At 49.7% G+C, this 23,798-nt stretch overlaps 1 protein-coding gene across 1 annotated transcript in view; it reads right to left on the reverse strand.

Annotated features, from left to right (window-relative positions):
• Positions 1 to 23,545, reverse strand: part of wnt10a (wingless-type MMTV integration site family, member 10a) — an 83,248-nt gene extending 59,703 nt beyond the window's left edge. Inside the window, exons 1-2 of the mRNA XM_043694598.2 lie at positions 23,188 to 23,545; positions 9,602 to 9,864 (exon numbers count right to left, since the gene is read on the reverse strand). Of these exons, the coding sequence (XP_043550533.1) occupies positions 9,602 to 9,864; positions 23,188 to 23,252 (328 nt within the window). The 5' untranslated portion in view covers positions 23,253 to 23,545. The remainder of the gene's footprint in view (positions 1 to 9,601; positions 9,865 to 23,187) is intronic.
• Positions 23,546 to 23,798: the final 253 nt, after the last annotated feature.

Consider the following 23,798-nt stretch of genomic DNA (forward strand, 5'->3'; position numbering starts at 1 on the left):
AACACAGACAAGGAGGGATGGGGAGGGAAGGAATGTTTGAGAGAGAGTGGGCACAACTGAAAAATGGAAGAGTGAAATACATACTCAGGCGGAAGCTGGGTGGAAAATATGAAGTGTATCAAAAAGTGTTGATTTGACTTGGATCTGTGTAAAAGATGCCAACCCCAAAGTTTACCTGAAGTGAAAATAAACATGTTTATATTGGCTGTGGGTTGGGCGTAGCAGAAAGAATTGCAGTGTGTTACATATTAACATGGGTTCCCCACCAGATTGAGTTGGAATGGTATTGAGTTCATTGTCCCTTTGCACCAGAAGCAGGTATCCACCAGTGTGTGATTCTGGCATCTCATAAATCCCTCACTTCCATCACCCACTAACTCCAACTATGTCTCCAGCCCGAAACTGTTGAACTCCCTTGCTAATCCTCCCCATCTTTTATTCTCAATACATTTGGCAGCACCTTCCAAACTCACAACCTCTACTATCTAAAAGGACAAGGGCAGCAGATACATGGCAGCAGATACTCTCGCAAGTTCCCTTCTGAATGACTCACCACCCTGACTTGGAAATATATATCGCCGTTCCTTCACTGCAGCTGGGTCAGAATCCTGGAGCTCCCTCCCTCCCTGCACTGTGGGTGCACCATCACTATGTAGATTGCAGACAATTAACATTGTCTCAACAACAGTTACAAACTGAGTTGAAAAGTGTGGTGCTGGAAAAGCACAGCAGGTCGGGCGGCATCCAAGGAGCAGGAGAGTCGATGTTTCGGGCATAAGCCCTTCTTTTGAAGGCCTTATGCCCAAAACGTTGACTCTCCTGCTCCCTGGATACTGCCTGACCGGTTGTGCTTTTCCAATACCACAGTTTTTGTCTCTGACTCTCCAGCATCTGCAGTCCTACTTTCTCCTAACAGTTATGAACACACCAACAAAAAACAAGAGAAGACCACTTGGCCCGTCAAGCCTGCTCCACCATTCCATAAATTCATGACAGATCTAATTTTATCCTCAACTCGGCTTCCTGCATATCCCTGATAATCTTTCATCCCTCTTGGTCATCACAAACCTATCTCCACCTTAAAAATGTTCAAAGGTTCCTCATCCATTGTCTTTTGAGGAAGAGAATTCCAAAGACTCAGAGAAAAAATGTTTCCTCATCTATGTCCTCAACTGGCAACACCTCATTTTTCAACTATGACCCCTCATTCTAGATTCTTCCTCAAGAGGAAACATCTTTTCCACATCCACCAAATCAAGTCCACTCAGGATCTTTTATGTTTCAATTAAGTGACCCTGGCTCTTCTAAACCCCAGTGGAAACAGGCCCAGCCTGTCCACCCTTTCCTCATAAGGCAATCCCCACATTTCGGATATTAGTCCAGTAAACCTGTCTCCAATGCCTTAACATCCTTGTGCACATACACTGACCAGAACTGTACACAGTACTCCAGATGCTCTGCATAACTGAAGCATAACCTCCTTTATGCTCTAACGTTCAATTCTCCTCACAATAAAACAATTCCCGTAGTTAGGAATTGGAAACAAACGCTGGCTTTACCTGTGATGCCCACATTTTGTGAATGAAGAAAGAAGATGGTGCGTGTTGTGAGACATAAGGCATCACACAAGGACAAGTATCAGAGAATACATATTTGCATTTACATTTGGTAATGTACAATTGCACATCATGAGACCGGGACCTGGGAGGATGGGCTGCTTTGTGAGCTGCACATATCTGGGCAAGTGCCGAGCATTTCATTATGATCCTAACTGGTGTACACTCAGACTGGTGTACATACAGGCCTACACCTCACAAAAGACCCATCAAATCTGCCCAACTATCTAACTATTCTACACATACATGTTAGCTTTTTATTTATTCATTCACAAGATGAGCACATTGCTGACGAGGCCAGTATTTATTGCCCATCCCTAATTTCCCACAGGGCAGTTAAGAGTCAACCACATTGGGTCTGGAGTCACATGGAGGCCAGACCGGGTAAGGATAATGGATTCCTTCCCATGAGGGAACCAGGTAGGCTAGTAACCAGGTAGGTTAGTGAACCAGGTAGGTTAATGAACCAGGAAGGTTAGTGACCCCGGTAGGTTAACGAACCGTTAGTGAACCAGGTAGGTTAGTGAGCCAGGTAGGTTAATGGCCCAGGTAGGTTATCGAACCAGGTAGATTAACAAACCAGGTGAGATTTTCCTCTGGCGATTGACAATGGATTCATGGTCATTAGACTCTTAATTCCAGATTTTTCTTGAATTCAAATTCTATCGCCTGCCATGGTAAGATTCAAACAGAGGTCCCCAGAACATTACCTGGGCCTTTTGCCCAAAACGTCGATTCTCCTGCTCCTCGGATGCTGACTGACCAACTGTGGTTTTCCAGCACCACACTCTCGATCTCTAGGTTAACAGTCCAGTGGTAGTACCATTAGACTATCACCTCCCCTTGTAGCTTTAAGGTCATTGGTAGCAATCTCCACAAAGCCATTACAAATAGGAACAGGAAAAGGCTATTCAGCCCCTTGAGCCTGCTCCACCATTCAGTAGAATCATGGAGGATCTGATAGTACTTGCTTTCTTGCCCTTCCCTGTAACCCCCAATTCCCAAATAGATCAAGGATCTGTCTCAGCCTCATCCCTTCACCTCAGAATCATAAAATGGTGAATTGAAGACCGAGCTCAGAGTCATGATAGCAAATCGAGGCTGACAACGTCCTGCAGATAGAGTGATAGAAACCTACAGCACGGAAACAGACCCTTTGGTCCAACCCGTCCATGCCGACCAGTTATCCCAATCAAATCTAGTCCCACCTACCTGGGTCAGCATCTGGCCCATATCCCTCCAAACCCTTCCTATTCATCCAAATGCATCTTAAATGTCACAATTGTACCAGCCTCCACCACTTCCTCTGGCAGTTCATTCCATACGAGTATCACCTTCTGCGTGAAAAAGTTGCCCCTCAGGTCTCTTTTAAATCTTTCCCCTCTCACCCTAAACCTATGCCCTCTAGTTCTGAACTCCCCCAACCCAGGGAAAAGACTTTGGTCTGTTTATCCTATCCATGTCCCTCATAAGTTTGTAAACCTCTATAAGATCACCCCTCAGCCTCCAACGCTGGAGAAATGTGACACCATTGGAGCTAGGAGCTTTCAAATGGAGCAGTTAACCCGAGACCTTGTCCTCTCTCTCTCTCTCAGACAGATGTAAACAATGCCCTGGCCCCATTCAGAGAGGTGCAGGGGGAGCTCTTCACCAGCTAACAAGCTGGTGTTCTGTCGGTCCATTAACACAGTAAAACGTCCGAAGGCATTTCAACAGAAATGAAATTGGAGAGAAAGGTGTAACAAGCTGCTAATTCACTTTCAGCTGCCTTACAATTGAAAGATAAGGGGACTCCCATTTAAGACAGACTGGAGGGGAAAGACACCAGTGAGCACTGTAGGTTGGATCATTGTTCAAGAGTTATAATACAGTTACATTGCACGGAAACAGACCCTTCGTTCTGACCAGTACATGCTAAACATATTCCCAAATTAAACTCGTCCCAGCTGCCTGCTCCTGGCCCATATCCCTCCAAACCTTTCCTATTCACATGCTTTATCCAAATGTATTTTAAATGCTGTAGCCTTTTCTTAATTCATTCATGGGATGTGGGCATCGCTGGCCAGGCCAGCATTTACTGCCCATCCCTAATTACCCAGAAGGCAGTTAAGAGTCAAACACATTGCTGCGGGTCTGGAGTCACATGTAGGCTAGACCAAGTAAGGATGGCAGTTTCCTTCCCTAAAGGACATTAGTGAATTCGATGGGTTTTTCTGACAATCAACAATGGGTTCATGGTCATGATTAGATTCTTAATTCCAGATTTTTATTATATTCAGATGCCACTATCTGCCATGGCATGGTCTGAAGCCAGGTCCCTAAAACCTTACCTGGGTCTCTGGATTAACAGCCCAGTGATAATACCACTAGGCAATCACGTCCCCTTACTGCACCTGCACTCCCATGTCCTCTGGACGTTCCTTCCACACGAACCACTCTCTGGGTAAAAAGGTTGTCCTTCATTTTTTAAATCTTTCTCCTCTCCCCTTAAAAATATGCCCCTAGATTTTAACCCCCACACTGTGGGGAAAAGACACCTGCCATTCACCTTAGAGGTGGGGGGTTATGGGGGACTATCAATAAAGTTGTATACAGCAGCTATCAAATGAGCCATGATCATGCTAAATAGCAGAGCAGAAGCAAGAGACCAAATGAACTGCGCCTGCCCCTGTTTGCAATCATTTGAATATAGCACAAAGTCTTAATCCCGTTTTAGCTACTATGGTGCAGTGATAGTATCCCAGCCTCTGGGTAAGGAGGTTTGGATTCAGGTCCCCCTGCTTCAGAGGTGGTGTCGTAACATCTCTGAAAGTGTTAATTTAATGTAATATTGCTCAACCCATAATCTAGAGATCCAGGTTATTGTCATGGGGATTAGGGCCTAAATCTGACTATTGGCAGCTGCTGGGGTTTATAGTCAATTCATCGAAGACAAAATCAGATACTGACAGCTTGAATAATGGAGACCCTAAAACTATCATCCAAATCCACATGGTTCATTGAATTCTGAGGAAAGGCAAGCACTTGAAGGCATAGGTTTAAGGTGAGAGGGGAAAGATTTAAAGGAGACCTAAGGGGCAACTTTTTCACACAGAGGGTGGTGCATGTATGGAATGAGCTGCCAGAGGAAGTGGTGGAGGCTGGTACAATTACAACATTTAAAAGGCATCTGGGTGGGTATATGAATAGGAAGGGTTTAGAGGGATATGGGCCAAATGCTGGCAAATGGGATTAGATTAATTTAGGATATCTGATCGGCATGAATGAGTTGGACCAAATGGTCTGTTTCCGTGCTGTACATCTCTATGATTCTATGTCTGAATGAAGGGTCACTGGACCTGAAAGGTTAGCTCTGATTTCTCTCCACAAATGCTGCCAGACCTGCTGAGCTTTTCCAGCAATTTCAGCTTTTGTCTTTGGTTCATGAGTGTCTTTGAGGAAGAAAGTTTATGTCCTTACTTGCTCTGTTCTACATGTGACTCCAGAGCCACAGCAACATAGGTAGGTGCCCTCTGAAATGGCCCTACAAGCCACTCTGCTCAAGGGCAATTAGGGACAGTCCATAGAGGTTGGCCTTGCCTGTGATTTACCCTGAAAGTGTAAGTAAAGGGGATTAACTTATTCCATAACTTTGTTATTCATTCTAAATTGGAAAAAAAATGTTTCCCCTGTTGTGGGTAAAATGGAAATAGAGTATTTGTAAATGCAATTCAAATGTAGACTAATATCACAGGCCAGTTGCTATAAGATAACGTATCAAGCCAGCACAGACGGCAGCAGTAATCTCACAATCCAGTGGTATAGGTGAGTGTGTAAACTACTTCAGCCACTGCCTTTCATCATTATCTTGTTTAGTTTCTGCTACTTATCCATGACACTGTGTTGATAAAATATGCTCACTGAACGCGTCGTGGGCAAATGCACCTGAAGTGCTTGTAGATCTTCTCTTCCACTGCACACACTTACTCTTTCATTCAACACATTTTCTGATTAATATTTCATGCTCATTAGGGCGAGCAGCGGTGGTTCCAGAAAGGAAAGCTGGTTTTCTTGTCAGCTCACTGCAGAGTAAAGTGCCATTTAAAGTGAGCATCTATTCTCTGGTCTTGAAGACAGTAGTTGTCTCCCTCTCTGCTTGGAGCGCACAGTAATCTGCTAGCCAAGGCTCACAGTCTGGGGATATAGATTCCATTCTGTCTGCTGTAATTTTGGCTTACAAAGCTCATTTCTTTAATGGTGACTATACAGTTACCAATTCAAAAGTTGAGCAGTTCCTCTTACGAAGAGAGTTTGAGCAGTTTCGGTCTATACACACGAGATTTAGAACAATGAGAGGAGGTCTAATGGAGGTATACAGGAAGCTAAAAGGGCATGGAGGCATGGAGTAGATGTTTCTCCTTGTGGGACAATCTTTGAAAGGTCACAGCCTTAGGATAAAACGTAGCAGATTTAAAACAGAAATGAAAAAGAGTGATTTCTCTCAGAGGCTTGTGAATCTGTGGAATTCACGATCCAGAGTGGGGTAGATGCTGGGACACTGAATAAGTTTAAAGAGGAAATAGACAGCTTTGTAATTAGTAACAGGTTGAAGGGTTATGGGGAGCGAGCAGGAAAGTGGAGTTGAGGCCGAGATAAGATCAGCCATGATAGTAAACTGGAGCAGGCTCGAGGGGCAGAATGAGCTACTCCAGCTCCGAGTTTTTATGGTTTTTTTTTTAGTTTTTAACTGGTGTGGTTCGGTTTGCGACTCCCATTTTGGGAGTGGGGTTGGGGAGTCCACAGGAAGAACATCTACTGTCTTACTGGTGACTCCAGACCCACAGCAATGAGATCAATTCCAACACATGTCTCGAAGGGTAATTAGGGAAGGGAAATGAATGCTGGTTTTGCCCGTGGCACTTATATGTTGCTAAGGAAGCATCGGTCTTTAAAAAAAATGCTAACTCAAAGGGTAGACTTTGCTGAGTAGACTTGCCAATTGGTGCCAGGTTAGTGTGGAATTCTTGCCCTGTACAAACTCAATGCCAGGAGGGAGAGAGAGAAAATTGGCATTCCAACAAGATAAACTAAATTCAAGCTTGCCTAATAACTAATCCTCCGCCTTCTTGCTCTCAGGCCTTTGAAATCACTGTCAGACCTTAATCCTAATTAATTTGTGAATGCTGATATGCCTGCTCTGATAGGACCTTGTGATCAGGAACTAAAGATTTTCAAGTCAAGGCATAACTTGTCTGTGCAGCAGCACACAGTTTAAGAACAGAACGGTTGCTGTAGCTGTCAGTGTGCTCTCAGCTCTGTATCTGTGTTCAAGTCCCACTCCAGGATTTGAGCTCCCCACACACTGGGAGTCGAGACTGCCATTGCATTGTTGTACGGAGGGAGCCATTTATCAGACAGAAAAGCAGGGCCCTGACTGCTGTTTCAGATGGACCCAAACATTCCATGTTGGGGAATTCTCCTGCTATTTGAGTCAATGTTTAAGCCTGTACTAAACAGACTGACTGATTAACTTCCCCAGGCAGCAGTGGAGGTAGGGTCACTGAATAGATTAAAGGCAAAAGTAGATACATTCTTGAGTCAAAAGGTTATTTGGAGTAGGTGGGAATATGGAGTTGATTGGTACTACTTTCCTGAATGACAAGCAGGCTTGAGGGCCAAATAGCCTGATCTTACTCCTAATTTGTATGGTCATGCAGAGGGTATAGAGTTAAAGTGATTGGTTGTGATACTCAGGTGAAAGATGAATACTTCATATTTAACATCATTTAGCAATACAGAACTTGAGCTAAAAAAAAACAACACATTCTGTTGAAGCTGTACAGAGTACAAGATGAAAAGTTTCTATACAATGTGTCGTTTCTCAGCAACATTCATGGAATTTCACTTTCGGAATTTGAATTTCAAAACGGTGGCATGTGGACATTGGCTACTTTTGTGAAAGTTTTCTTTTTAACAAAGTAGGTCAGAGAAACCTTTTGGAATGTGATTGTCAGAGACTAAGCGACTGCAAATTTCTATGACGTTAATGAATGGACATTTATACTGTTGGGTTTGCAACAGGTAGAGTAAACATGTAAGGCCAATCGATTTGTTTTCAGTTTAGAAAGGTCTGAGATGGCCAAGATTTTTATTTTAATTCAGTTCAGAAGCAAGTCTTTCAGTCCAGTTCAGAAGACAGTGGTGTAGAGTTTGGATGTCAGTTTAACTTCTCCCTTAGAAGAGCGATTCATTTCTGTTCAGAGAATAAGTTATCTCAGAAGAAGGATTTAAATTATGAAACTTCCAAACCAGGAGGTTTTACTTAGAAATTAGATTATTAAAACTGATAAAGTTTAGGCTGTTAGTTTTGTGAATAAGCTCACAACTGTAGATCTAGTGAAGATTAATTGAATTGGGTCCACAGTTAGGCATTGTCAGGAGTCAATTAAACCCCTTAAGAGTCGCAATATAGGGTTCAACTTCTCAATGATAAATGCGGTCAGAAAACAAGTTGACACTTTGTTTTGTTGTATGTTTTGGATCCTGTTAACTATCTTCAGTGTTTAGACAGGTTTGGTTTATTTGTATTCTTAATTCTTTTGTGTCAAAAGAAAATCCACAGTCTCGATTGAATATGTCTCACTGACTAACGACCACATTACGTAGCTAAACCAATACAAAACTCCTCCGTAGCTCCCCCTACCTCCACATCTAATCCTGAAGAAGGGCTCATGCCCGAAACGTCGATTCTCCTGCTCCTTGGATGCTGCCTGACCTGTTGCGCTTTTCCAGCAACACATTTTCAGCTTTAATACCTGAAATATTGACTTCTCCACCTCCTGACACTGCCTGGCTTGCTGTATTCTTCCAGCCTCCTTTTATCTGCTTTGGATTCCAGCATTCTTTTGAATATATAGAATCCCTACGGTGTGGGAACAAGCCCTTCAGCCTAACAAGTCCACACCAACCCTCCGAAAAGTAATCCACCCAAACCCATTAGTCTACATTTACCCCTGACTAATGCACCTAACCTACACATGCCTGAACACTATGGGCAATTTAGCACAGCCAATTCACCTAAACCCCACCTTTGGACTGTGGGATGAAACCAGAGCACCCAAAGAAACCCACGCATACACGGGGAGAATGTGCAAACTCCACGCAGACAGTTGCCAGAGGGTGGAATCGAATCTGGGTCCCTGGCACTGTGAGGCAGCAGTGCTAACCACTGAGTCACTGTGCCACAGCTGTGGAAAAGCATCTGAAGGTTTTCTATCTCTTAAAAACTCAATATGATCTAGAAAGACAAGTTTCATTCTGGAATCTAGCATTTCATTAGGTTGGATCATAGCACAAGCAAAAATCCTTCTTTCTCAAAGAGTGATTAGGATCTAGAATGCAATACTTGAGACTGTGGTGGACACAGATACAGTGGTAACTTTCACAGGGAGAAAAGATGATAATGAAAAGTGAGGTTTTGGGTCAAAATGGCCTTGAAAGAGCTAGGTTAAACTTGATGGGCCAAATGGCCTCTGTCAGTGCTGTATTATTCAATTGAGATCATTGCAGTAACATTCACGTGGGCTAACCAGCAGTTGACACTAGATCAATTCATTCAGATAAATTACCAGCATCTTACCACAACAAAGGGCAGCTCTGTCATTAGAGAGAGAGCTGACTGGTGGTGGTTTAACCTGAGGGTCACCACACCCCAGGCAAGGGAGAGTCAATAAGGAGAATCTTTCATAGCAACCTCAGCCAGGAACTGAACCCACGCTGCCATCCAAACAAGTGAGCTAACTGACCTCTCCACTCCCATGCATTCACCGGACCCTGAGCAAAGTGGTTAACTCTTAACCCTTAGGAAACAGCGGAGGAAACACATTCAGTTCGAGGGCAATTAGGGATGGGCACTAAATGCAGCTCATCCCCACACCCATGAAAGGATTCTCATAAACGGGAGACGGGATCCGTGAAGACTCGAACGCGGCCGTATGACTGTGTACCTCGGCTGAAGATCACACTGTCATAAGGGATCTTGTTCTTGGTCTCCAAGCTGGAGCAGTTCCACCTGTGATCCTGAAACTGGTGCTGGCACTCATGGATGGCAATTTGGATTCCCTGGATGGCGGAAGCTGTCACATCGGGATTCCTCATGCAGACTTCCAGCTGACGGCGGGTCAGGCTCGAGAGCGTGAGGCACACGGTGTTCGCAGTCAGGACGGGATCTACTGGGATCTTCAGGCCGAGGATCTCATTGGACCAAACCCTGTTGGTAGAGTGGCGAATCACAGTTAGTATTGTTGACCTGATCATTTCACCGTCCAAGTGAACATCGAGCCCAGGAGCATTCAGGACTCAAGTTGAGAGGATTCCAACACTTTCAAATCATTACATTATCTCACTGCATATTGTAATCCTTAAAGAAAAGACAGAAATGGAGTATAAGGAATTAGTTTTTAAAATAAAACTGGCCTTTATACAGCACCCTAGAATAACCCTGAAATGCTTTATAATAAAGTATTTTGTACTTGGCAGAAGAGTAAAGGTTAAATTGCCATTGTTGTACCATGCCATACGGCCGCTCTCTCATTAGAGAGAGAGAGAGACGGCTGGTACTGGTTTATCCTGAGCATCACCATGTCTCAGGCAAGGGGAGAGATTGAGAAGGAGAGTTCTTCACAGTAACCTCAGCTGGTGCAAGAATTGAACCCCACGTTTTTAGCCTTAGTCTGCACTGCAACCAGCCACCCAGCTAACAGACACCACTGCTGTAAGGTAGAGTCAAAAAGCAACTGATTGGTACAGAGCAAGATCCCACAAATGTGGAATGAACCACAGAAAGACAGGGCTTGCATTGTTCACAACCAGTGAATGTCTCAAAGTGCTGTCCAGCCAGTGATGTAGTTTCAAAGTGCAATCACTATACACAGGCTGTTCACAGGAAGATCCCACAAACAGCAATGTGATAATGACCAGATCACCAGTTTTCGTGATGTTGATTAGGGATTAAATACCATCCTGAGCATGAGTGAGACCATCCCCCACCCCCATTCTTAGAAGCAATGCTATGGCCTCCACCCACCATGTACACACATACTTAAACACACGCATATACATGAACACACACCTACTCACATATATACACACACTTGCACACAAACACACACATATACACAAGCACGCACAAACACACATATACATCTATGTAAATGCACATGTGCACATACAAATGCACACACAAATACACATGTATACATGCGTGCACACCCATTCACACAAACACGCACAAACATACACATATACACACATGCAAACACATTCACATAAACATGTACATGCACACAGATGTGCACATACCTATGCATGCGCACAAACACACACATACATAAACACACATATACATGTGCACATGCACACAGATGTACACATACGTGCAAATACACACGCACACATGCACACTCATGCATGCACACAGATGTACACATATGCGCGCACACACACATACAAGCAAACACTGACTCAGAGAAATCAGATAGCTATTCGTCATCGTTGTAGCCATCCCTCGAGGTTGAGGATGACGGTTCTCATTCTGTTGATCTATTTATGGGCTCTCAGGTGGCTTATGAGTCGAATCTTGGCTTTGAAAGTTCGTCCACATTCAGGACAAACAATTCTAGATGGCAGATCAGGCTTTGGTTGTTGCTGTCTCGCTTTCCGTTTTCTTCTCTTCTGGTTCTGCCCATCTGTTGGCTTCGAAAGATGCTGTTCCTTCTCAGTTGATGGTTTGCCAGAGTTTCCTGTCCTTGGCATTGGTTTCCCAATTGTTGATGCTGATGTTATATTTCTTTATGTTGACTTTTAAAATATCTTTGAATCCCTTCTCTTTTACGTTTGCCTTCTTTAAGCTGGGAGTAAAAGATTTGTTTCGGCAGATGTTTGTCTTTCGTCTGAACAACATGACGACTCCATCTTAGTTGGTTTTTGATGACGTAGGCTTCAATGTTTGTTGTTTTTGCTTCATTCAGCACGCTGACGTTGGTTCTTTTATCTTCCCAGCTAATATTCAAGATATTTCAAAGACAATGAATGGAGCTTTTCAAGTGCCTTCAGATGTCATCAGTATGTTGTCCAAGTTTCTGATGCGTACAGGAGTGTTGGGATCACCATTGCTTTGTACACTAACATTTTGCTGTCTGGATGTCACGATCATGAAAGACTCTTGTTTGGAGATGTCCAAAAGCTGTTCCAGTGCATTTAAGATGATGTTGGATCTTGTCACCAAGGTCGACTTTGGAGGACAGGTGACTTCCAAGATACAGAAAATGATCCATGTTTTCAGAATGGTTTCGCCAAGTTGAATCGATGGTTCTATCCGACATGTATCAGTTGGTGACGGTTGATAGATGATTGGAATCTCCTTGGAAGTGATGGTAAGTCCAAGTTTCGTGTAAGCATGGTTGAAGACAGTCAGAATCTGTTGTAAGTGGTTTTCTGAGAGAACTGCAACACTGTTGTCATCTGTGTATTGGAACTCAATCAGGGAACTCATCGATGTCTTGTTTTTGGACTTAAGGTGGGAAAGATTGAAAAGTCTGCCATCTGTTATATAGACAATTTTGATTCCTGGGGGTAGGTCATCAATGATGATGTGGATGAATGTCCCAGTAATGACAGTGAACAAAGTTGGGGCAATCACGCATCCCTGTTTTACACCTGATCTGACTTGAAAAGGCTCACAGTTCCTGTTGCTGACCATAACTGTGGCAAGTATGCCACCGTGGAGGAGTCTCAGGATTTGAATATACTTTTCAGGGCATCCATAGGTAGATAGGACATCCCATAGGAGTTCCCTTGATCCCATCAAAGGCTTTGGTGAGGTCGATGAATGTGATATGCAAAGGTTGAAGTTGTTCACGATATTTTTCTTGGAGTTGGTCGCATAGTGAAGATCATGGTTGATTGTTCCCCTGTGATGATCTAACACCGGCTTGTGTCTCCGGAAGGATCTTCTTGGCTAAAGGCTTGAGCCCATTGTTCATGACGTGGGTGAGGATCTTTCCTGCTGTTCCTAACAGGGAAATTCCAGGATAGTTTCCGCATTCAGATCAATCTCCTTTCCTTTTGTAGATGGTAACGATTGCTGAGTCTCTAAAGTCTGCTGGTACATTTCCATTTATCCAGATCTTGATGAGAAGTGGATGCAGTTAGTAAGGAAGCAGGTTACCTCCAATTTTGACCAGTGAGCCTGGTGTTGGTGGTGGGCAAGTTATTGGAGGGAATCCTGAGGAACAGGACGTACATGTATTTGAAAAGGCAAAGTCTAATTAGGGACTTCAACATGGCTTTGTGTGTGGGAAATCATGTCTCACAAACTTGATTATGCTTTCTGAAGAAGTAACAAAGAGGATTGATGAGGGCAGAGTGGTTGACATGATCTATATGGACTTCAGTAAGGCATTCAACAAGGTTCCCCGTGGGAGACTGATTAGCGAGATTAGATCTCATGGAATACAGGGAGAACTAGCCATTTGGATACAGAACTGGCTCAAAGGTAGAAGACAGAGGGTGGTGGAGGAGGGTTGTTTTTCAGACTGGAGGCCTGTGACCAGTGGAGTGCCACAAGGATTAGTGTTGGGACCACTACTTTTCATCTTTTATATAAATGATTTGGATGTGAGCATAAAAGGTACAGTTAGTAAGTTTGCAGATGACACTAAAATTGGAGGTGTAGTGAACAGCGAAGAAGGTTACCTCGGATTACAACAGGATCTTGATGAGATGAGCCAATGGGCTGAGAAGTGGCAGATGCAGTTTAATTTAGATAAATGCGAGGTGCTGCATTTTGGGAAAGCAAATCATAGCAGGAATTATACACTTAATGGTAAGGTCCTAGGGAGTGTTGTTAAACAAAGAGACCTTGGAGTGCAGGTTCATAGCTCCTTGAAAGTAGAGTCACAGGTAGATAGGATAGTGAAGACGTTTGGTATGCTTTCCTTTATTGGTCAGAGTATTAAGTAAGAGTTAGGAGGTCATGTTGCGTCTGTACAGGACATTGGTTAGGACACTTTTGAAATATTGCATGCAATTGTGGTCTCTTTCCTATCGGAAGGCTGTTGTGAAACTTGAAAGGGTTCAGAAAAGATCTACAAGAATATTGTCAGGATTGGAGGATCTGAGCTGTAGGGAGAGGCTGAACAGGCTGGGGCTGTTTTCCCTGGAGCGTCGGAGGCTGAGGGTGACCTTATAGAGGTTTATAAAATCATGAGGGGCTTGGATAGGGTAAATAGACAATGTCTTTTTTCCCTGGAGTGGGGAAGTCCAGAACTAGAGGACATAGGTTTAGGGTGAGATATAAAAGAGACCTGAGGGGCAACTTTTTCACGCAGAGGGTGGTGCATGTGTGGAATGGGCTGCCAGAGGAAGTGGTGGAGGCCGGTACAATTACAACATTTAAAAGGCATCTGGATGGGTATATGAATAGGAAGGAGTTAGAGGGATATGGACCAAGTGCTGGCGGTGGGACTAGATTGGGTTGGGATGTCTGGTCAGCATGGATAGGTTGGACCGAAGGGTCTCTTTCCGTGCTGTACATCTCTATGGCTCTGTGACTCTATGACCTCGGTTGGTATTCCATTGAGTCCAGCGGCCTTGCTGTTTTTCAAGGTTTTGATGGCTTCCTTGACTGCTTCAAGTGTTGGTACTTTGCTGAGGGAGTCATCAATGGGCTTTTTGGAACATTGTTGATCACATTCCTGTCAAATGGGGTGGTTTCATTTCGAGGATCGTCAAAGTGACCCCACCATCTGGGATTGATGTCAGCATTGTTCTTCAGGATGATTGGACCATCTTTGCTTTTGAGAGGGGCATGACTGTGAGTGGATGGGCCAAAAATAGTGTTAAGTGCATTGAAGAAGCCTCGAGGGTCATTGGCATCCACTGGTTGTTGAATTTCCTGTGCTTGCTTCCTCCACCACTGGTTTTTCCGGTTTCGGGTGCCCTTCTGGACTGCAGCCTTGAATTCCTGATAGTGTTTCCTTTTGGTGGCCGATTGTTGGTCATTTTTGTGAGGTGATGAAAACTACTAACTAGATACTAACTTACACTTCGGCATCTCCACTGGGTTTGCAGCTTTCATGTAGAAGGAAGACGCAACGGGGAGCTCTGTCTCCCAAATATTGGGGGAAATCACCTCAAACTCGCCTTCAATAAATTACAGTGTTTGACACATTCTGCCAGGATATCTCTGCAGCCCTGACAATACACAAGACACGGACTAGAGAAAGTGTAAATGGAGACGGACAGAGGCAGAGAGAGAAAGCACAAGAGAGTTAAACAGATCAGAGCATCGTCAGAATTAAAACAGTTCTAATCCTAGTGACCTTGCTTCAGATGGAAAAGGGTTGCTAATTGTTTGGATCCGACTATTGGGATCTTTAATCCCAGAATTCTAATAACATGGGTTATGGAGCAGATGATTAAACACATTAAAATTACCATGTAATCATTGATGATATAATACACCATCTTAACATAATGCCATTGACTGTCATAATAATCTAACAACAGTTTAAATCCATGTATAATTCAGACCAAGGTCCTCTCTCACTCAGTCAATGCCACAACGAAAGTAAAATAGCATGAATAACAAACGAAAGTTGCTGGAGGAACTCAGCAGGTCGCGCAGCATCTATGGCGAAAGAGAGTTTTGAGTCCAGTGATCCTTCTTCAGATGCTGCCAGACCTACTGAGTTTCTACAGCAATTTCCGCTTTAGTTTCAGATTTGCAGGATCTACAGTTCTTGGATCTATTGAATTAAATAAAATAACATCGTCCAATTGCCTTATCGAGGTGGGTGGAATCATTTTACCGGGGTCTAACCAGGAAACCCTTCTTATTACTACATTCCCCAACACCAACCTCTTTACCCTCCAGATGCCCTCCTTATTATCCCCTGGGGGATAGACTGTGGAAGGGGGACAGGGGGAATATACTGCAGGCAGGGGGACTGGGGGAGAGACTGGGGGGATAGACTGCAGGCAGGGAGGCTGGGGGGAATAGACTGTGGAAGTCGGACGGGGGAATAGACTGCAAGCAGGGGGACTGGGGGGGTAGACTGCAGGCAGGGGGACTGGGGGAGATACTGCAGGCAGGGGGACTGGGGGGATAGACTGTGGAAGAGGAACAGGGGGAATAGACTGCAAGCAGGGGGGACTGGGGGGATAGAGTGCAGGCAGGGGGACGGGGGGGAGACTGCAGGCAGGGGGATTGGGGGGAGACTGCAGGCAGGGGGACTTGGGGGGAGACTGCAGGCAGGGGGACTGGGTTAGACTGCAGGCAGGGGGACTAGAGGATAGACTGCAGGCAGGGGGACTGGGAGATAGACTGCAGCCAGGGGGACTGGGGTAGACACAGCAGGCAGGGGGACTTGGGGGGAGACTGCAGGCAGGGGGACTGGTGGGGAAGACTGCATGCAGGGGGACTGGGGGGGGGTGACTGCAGGCAGGAGGACTGGGGGGGAGACTGCAGGCAGGGGGACTAGGGGAGACAGTGCAGGCAGGGGGACTGGGGGTAGACTGCAGGCAGGGGGACTGGGGGTAGACTGCAGGCAGGGGGACTGGGGGGGGGACTGCAGGCAGGGGGACTGAGGGGGAGACTGCAGGCAGAGGTACTGGGGATAGACTGCAGGCAGGGGGGCTGAGGGAATAGACTGCAGGCAGGGGGACTGGGGGGTGGAGACTGCAGGCAGGGGGACTGGGGTGAGACTGCAGGCAGGGGGACTGAGGGGGAGACTGCAGGCAGAGGTACTGGGGATAGACTGCAGGCAGGGGGGCTGAGGGAATAGACTGCAGGCAGGGGGACTGGGGGATTAGACTGCAGGCAGGGGTACTGGGGAATAGACTGCAGGCAGGGGTACTGGGGGAATAGACTGCAGGCAGGGGGACTGGGGGATAGACTGCAGGCAGGGGGACTGGGGGGGAGACTGCAGGTAGGGGGACTGGGGGGGAGAATGCAGGCAGGGGGACTGTGCGGGGAGACTGCAGGCAGGGGGACTGGGGGTAGACTGCAGGCAGGGGGACTGGGGGTAGACTGCAGGCAGGGGGACTGGGGGGAGACTGCAGGCAGGGGGACTGAGGGGGAGACTGCAGGCAGAGGTACTGGGGATAGACTGCAGGCAGGGGGGGCTGAGGGAATAGACTGCAGGCAGGGGGACTGGGGGGTGGAGACTGCAGGCAGGGGGACTGGGGTGAGACTGCAGGCAGGGGGACTGAGGGGGAGACTGCAGGCAGAGGTACTGGGGATAGACTGCAGGCAGGGGGGCTGAGGGAATAGACTGCAGGCAGGGGGACTGGGGGATTAGACTGCAGGCAGGGGGACTGGGGGATTAGACTGCAGGCAGGGGGACTGGGGAATAGACTGCAGGCAGGGGAACTGGGGGAATAGACTGCAGGCAGGGGGACTGGGGGATAGATTGCAGGCAGGGGGACTGGGGGGGAGACTGCAGGTAGGGGGACTGGGGGGGAGAATGCAGGCAGGGGGACTGTGGGGGGAGACTGCAGGCAGGGGGACTGGGGGTAGACTGCAGGCAGGGGGTCTGGGGAATAGACTGCAGGCAGGGGGACTGGGGGAATAGACTCCAGGCAGGGGGACTGGTGGGGGAGACTGCAGGCAGGGGACTGGTGGGGGAGACTGCAGGCAGGGGGACTGGGGGAAAAGACTGCAGGCAGGGGGACTGGGGCAATAGACTGCAGGCAGGGGGACTGCGGGAGAGACTGCCGGCAGGGGGACTGGGGTGGAGAAGACTGCAGGCAGGGGTACGAGGGGAGACACTGCTGGCAGGGGGACTGGTGGGTAGACTGCAGGCAGGGGGACTGGGGGAATAGACTGCAGGCAGGGGGACTGGGGTACACTGCAGGCAGGGGGACTGGGGGAATAGTCTGCAGGCAGGGAAACTGGTGGAAAGACTGCAGGCAGGGGGACTGGGGGAGAGACTGCAGGCAGGGGTACTGGGGGGCAGACTGCAGGCAGGGGTACTGGGGGATAGACTGCAGGCAGGGGGACTAGGGGAGTGACTGCAGGCAGGGGGACTGGGGGGGAGACTGCAGGCAGGGGGACTGGGGGGAGACTGCAGGCAGGGGGACTGGGGGATGCACTGCAGGCAGGGGGACTGGGGGAGTGACTGCAGGCAGGGGGACTGGGGGGGAGACTGCACGCAGGGGGACTGGGGGGAGACTGCAGGCAGGGGGACTGGGGGATACACTGCAGGCAGGGGGACTGGGGGGGAGACTGCAGGCAGGGGGACTGGGGGATAGACTGCAGGCAGGGGGACTGGGGGATAGACTGCAGGCAGGTGGACTGGAGGAGAGACTGCAGGCTAAGGGACTGGGGGAGAGACTGCAGGCAGTGGGACTGGGGAATAGACTGCAGGCAGCGGTACTGGGGGAATAGACTGCAGGCAGGGGGACTGGGGGGGCACACGGCAGGCAGGGGGACTGGGGGGGAGACTGCAGGCAGGAGGACTGGGGGAGAGACTGCAGGCAGGTGGACTGGGGGAGAGACTGGAGGCAGGGGGACTGGGGGATAGACTGCAGGCAGAGGGACTGGGGGGGAGACTGCAGGCAGGGGGACTGGGGGGGGAGACTGCAGGCAGGGAGACTGGGGGGGAGACTGCAGGCAGGGGGACTGGGGGATAGACTGCAGGCAGAGGGACTGGGGGGGAGACTGCAGGCAGGGGGACTGGAGGAGAGACTGCAGGCTAAGGGACTGGGGAATAGACTGCAGGCAGCGGTACTGGGGGAATAGACTGCAGGCAGGGGTACTGGGGGGGCACACTGCAGGCAGGGGGACTGGGGGAATAGACTGCAGGCAGGGGGACTCGGGGAGACATTGCAGGCAGGGGGACTGGGGGGGAGACTGCAGGCAGGGGGACTGGGGGGGAGACTGCAGGCAGGCAGACTGGGGGGGAGACTGCAGGTAGGAGGACTGGGGGGGAGACTGCAGATAGGGGAACTGGGGGGGAGACTACAGGCAGGGGGACTGGGGGGGAGACTGGAGGCAGGGGGACTGGGGGATAGACTGCAGGCAGAGGGACTGGGGGGGAGACTGCAGGCAGGGGGACTGGGGGGGGAGACTGCAGGCAGGGGGACTGAGGAAGAGACTGCAGGCAGGGGGACTGGGGGAGAGACTGCAGGCAGGGGGACTGGGGAGGAGATTGCAGGCAGAGGTACTGGGGATAGACTGCAGGCAGGGGGGCTGGGGGGGAGACTGCAGGCAGGGGGACTGGGGGATAGACTGCAGGCAGGGTTACTGGGGGAATAGACTGCAGGCAGGGGTACTGGGGAATAGACTGCAGGCAGGAGGACTGGTGGGGGGGACTGCAGGCAGGGGGACTGGGGGAGAGACTGCAGGCAGGGGGACTGGGGGAGAGACTGCAGGCAGGGGGGCTGGGGGATAGACTGCAGGCAGAGGGACTGGGGGGGAGACTACAGGCAGGGGGACTGGGGGATACACTGCAGGCAGGGGGACTGGGGGGAGACTGCAGGCAGGGGGACTGGGGGATAGACTGCAGGCAGGGGGACTGGGGGTGAGACTGCAGGCTGAGGGACTGGGGGAGAGACTGCAGGCAGTGGGACTGGGGAATAGACTGCAGGCAGGGGGACTGGGGGAATAGACTGCAGGCAGGGGGACTGGGGCACACTGCAGGCAGGGGGACTGGGGGAATAGACTGCAGGCAGGGGGACTAGGGGAGACACTGCAGGCAGGGGGACTGGGGGGGAGACTGGAGGCAGGGGGACTGGGGGGGAGACTGGAGGCAGGGGGACTGGGGGATAGACTGCAGGCAGAGGGACTGGGGGGGAGACTGCAGGCAGGGGGTCTGGGGGGCAGACTACAGGCAGGGGGACTGGGGGAGAGACTGCAGGCAGGGGGACTGGGGGAGAGACTGCAGGCAGGGGGACTGGGGAGGAGACTGCAGGCAGAGGTACTGGGGATAGACTGCAGGCAGGGGGGCTGGGGGGGAGACTGCAGGCAGAGGTACTGGGGATAGACTGCAGACAGGGGGGCTGAGGGAATAGACTGCAGGCAGGGGAACTGGGGGGGGGGAGACTGCAGGCAGGGGGACTGGGGGAGAGACTGCAGGCAGGGGGACTGGGGGGGAGACTGCAGGCAGGGGGACTGGGGGATAGAGTGCAGGCAGGAGGACTGGGGGGGGGGGAGACTGCAGGCTGGGGGACTGGGGGGAGACTGCAGGCAGAGGTACTGAGGGTAGACTGCAGGCAGGAGGACTGGGGGATAGACTGCAGGCAGGGGGACTGCGGGGGAGACTGCAGGCAGGGGGACTGGGGGATAGAGTGCAGGCAGGAGGACTGGCAGGAGACTGCAGGCAGGGGGACTGGGGGGGAGACTGCAGGCAGGGGGACTGGGGGGGAGACTGCAGGCAGGGGGACTGGGGGGAGACTGCAGGCAGGAGGACTGGGGGATAGACTGCAGGCAGAGGGACGGGGGGGAGACTGCAGGCAGGGGGACTGGGGGATACACTGCAGGCAGGGGGACTGGGGGGGAGACTGCAGGCAGGGGGACTGGGGGATAGACTGCAGGCAGAGGGACTGGGGTACACTGCAGGCAGGGGGACTGGGGGATAGACTGCAGGCAGGGGGACTGGGGGAGAGACTGCAGGCAGGGGGACTGGGGGGGAGACTGCAGGCAGGGGGTCTGGGGTGGAGACTGCAGGCAGGGGGACTGGGGGGAGAGACTGCAGACAGGGGGACTGGGGGGGAGACTGCAGGCAGGGGGACTGGGGGGGAGACTGCAGATAGGGGGACTGGGGGGGAGACTGCAGATAGGGGGACTGGGGGGGAGAATGCAGGCAGGGGGACTGGGGGGGAGACTGCAGGCAGGGGGACTGGGGGGAGACTGCAGGCAGGAGGACTGGGGGATAGACTGCAGGCAGAGGGACTGGGGGGGAGACTGCAGGCAGGGGGACTGGGGGATACACTGCAGGCAGGGGGAATGGGGGGGAGACTGCAGGCAGGGGGACTGGGGGATGGACTGCAGGCAGAGGGACTGGGGGGGGAGACTGCAGGCAGAGGGACTGGGGGATAGACTGCAGGCAGGGGGACTGGGAGATAGACTGCAGCATGGGAAGCTGGGAGCTGGTGAGCTGAGCTCTGAGAAAGATCACCAGAAGGTCAGAATAAAAAAACTAAAGAGCTTCAAATACTGGAAATCTGAAACAAAAAACAGAAGTTGCTGGAGAAACTCAGCAGGTCTTGGGGCATCTGCATTCTGAAGAAGGGTCACTGGACTCGAAATGTTAACTCTTTTTCGTTTTCACTGCAGAAATGCTGCCAAACGTTTTGAATTTATGAGTATCACTCTGATGCCCAGCCCACAGCTGATGAACCGGGTGACTAAGGGGTTAACTCAGAAAGCCATTAACCCAGCAGCAATTCTCCACTGCAGGGAGATTGCAATTTTTAATGACAGGTTAATTTGGGGAAAGTTACATGACAGTGGGATATGGCAGGCAGGTGGAGGTGAGGGTGTTTCTGCTGGACTCTGGGCTGAGGATTGGAAATCAGGGGTAAACATTACCCTGAAGATGTTTTTGGACACATTGCTTTTGAGATTTCATTCACGTGTTTCCAACGTTGGTTGTTTGTAAAACAGGAAAGCGGGGCGGAAGAATTGAGGGGAACTCCAAAGGAATGCCTTCACCTTAAACATCCACTCAGTTCACCCGGAGACGGGCGGAATGGAGAAAGAGGAAGAAGCCGCGCTAATTAGCCAATGTAAAAGGGTGCACAGTTTAAGAGGCGCCGCTGTTTACCCTCCACCTAACACACCCAAAACTGGGTCACATAATGTCTTAGTGAGGATCTGAGAACCCGGGATATTGGTCAATGTAGAATTCAGAGAGCAGGATGGACTGGAGAGGTTTATAACAGGGTATCCCCAGAGTGAGGGGGTTAGGTGGGAGGGTCAATATGAAGGGTTCTCACCCCCACCCCTGAGAGACAGAGCTGGTGCCTGAAGGTATTGTACCTCTACGTGGGTCAGTAAGGGCTGGCTAGCATAGGCATTAGGGGCCGAGCGGACTGCGTTTATCCACGCGTAGCGTGGACCACATGGTCAAAGAGGGGCACTCCGGTCACATGGTCAAAGGAGGGCATCCCAGTCACATGGTCAAAGAGGGCCATTCCGGTCACATGGTCAAAGGAGGGCAACTCAGTCACATGGTCAAAGAGGGCCATTCCGGTCACATGGTCAAAGGAGGGCAACCCAGTCACATGGTCAAAGAGGGCCACTCCGGTCACATGGTCAAAGGAGGGCAACCCAGTCACATGGTCAAAGAGGGTCACATGGTCAAAGGAGGACACCCCAGTCACATGGTCAGAGGGCCACTCCGGTCACATGGTCAAAAAAGGACACCCCAATCACATGGTCAAAGGGTCGCTCCGGTCACATGGTCAAAGGAGGGCACCCCAGTCACATAGTCAAAGGGTCGCTCCGGTCACATGGTCAAAGAGGGAGATCCCAGTCACATGGTCAAAGGGGAGATCCCAGTCACATGGTCAAAGAGGGCCACTCTGGTCACATGGTCAAAGGAGGACACCCCAGTCACGTGGTCAATGAGGACACCCCAGTCACATGGTCAAAGAGGGAGTGTCAGACTGTCGGGGGTTCCTCGTGTTTGGTGAAGGGCCCCCGGGTGACCAAGTGTCTGTGCTCCTGTTAAACCAAGAGGCGGGGAGGGGAGGGTGGAGTAAACATCCAGCCTCGGGCTCTGGGGGTCCCTGAGATCCGGGTTATTGCACCCCTGCCCGCCCAACCTGAGTCTTCACTGCACAGCTGAAGCCTCGGAAACTGTCAGTCAACAAAAAAAACCTCTTCCTCATCAAACCCAATCTGTATGAAAACCCAAGAAATTGCTGGAGGAACTCAGCAAGTCTGGCAGCATCTGTGCAGAGAGAGAGAAACAGAGTTAACATTTCGGGTCCAGTGACCCTTCTTCCCAACTGGACTGAATAAGCGTTAACTCTGTTTCTCTCTCTCTCTCTCCACGGATGCTGCCAGACCTCCTGAGTTCCTACAATATTCTCTGTATATGTTTCAGATTTCCAGCATCCACAGTTCTTTACTTCATTAAATGTGACCACCCCAGCAGTGACACTAAACTGGGGGCAAAATAGGATTACTGGGGGGAATCCACGCTATGATAAGAGAATTAAAGTCTGAGTGAGTCGAACGCCAACTTCGATGCTGCCTGGCCCCTGAGTTTCTCCTTGCGTAAATTTGAGGAGCTAGTTTTTCCAAATAATTTTACAAATATTCTGCAGTTAGTGGAGAATTATCATCAGACATGAGCTATTGTTAACTGCAGTATTTATTCAAAAAGTAAATTGGGAAAAAAACGAGACCCTTAATTCTCATGAAATCCAAGAAAAGCGAAAGCTCATAATGAAGGAGAAATTGAATGAACTACATTAAAGGTTACATCCCAGGGCATTCTAACACAGCGTTTCCCACGGGGCCAAGCCTCCGTTGATTAACGAACTCGGAGGTCCCGGGACGGTGCGATTTTCCGCTTACCTGTGTAGACAGAAGGTAAAGGAGAGGAGGGCGATGGCAGAGGGAGAGACAGACAGTGCCAACATCTTCAGCAGCTCAGGCTGGGAAACACAGTGCCAACTGCCAGGTACACTCAGACACAATTCCCTCCAAACCGAGCCCAGTTCATTTCCTATCAGCCCCCCCTCTTCACTCCTGGCTGGGGGCAATAGTTCTCTCCCTCCTTTTCCTCAGGCTGAATATCCCCTTCAAGTTCTCAATGTCTCTTTTGACACAGTTCTCTGTGAATTTCAAGTGGGTTCACTGTCCTCTCTCTATCACTCACTGCTGACTGTCACCAAGTCTCCACTGACAGTCCCCTCTCTCTGGGTCTCGACTCCTGTTATGAGTTATGATGTCTCCTTCAGCTGGAACACACTGTATAATAAAGTCAGTCCTGAGATACCGGCCCACTTCCACACGTCACTGCATTCAATTGCAAAGCAGTAACCGCCCCAAACAATATCAGACGATCAGGTTCACGCACACACACAGACGGTGGGAGAGACAGTAATAGAGAGAGGGAGAGCGACACACAGTTATTGGATCTTACCCACTGGCGAGAGAAATCAATTTACAGCAGGAGGAAGATT

Source organism: Chiloscyllium plagiosum, unplaced genomic scaffold (genome assembly GCF_037043375.1).
Source record: "Chiloscyllium plagiosum isolate Xiang-an unplaced genomic scaffold, Cpla_swu_hap1 HiC_scaffold_7, whole genome shotgun sequence".
Lineage (NCBI taxonomy): Eukaryota > Metazoa > Chordata > Chondrichthyes > Orectolobiformes > Hemiscylliidae > Chiloscyllium > Chiloscyllium plagiosum.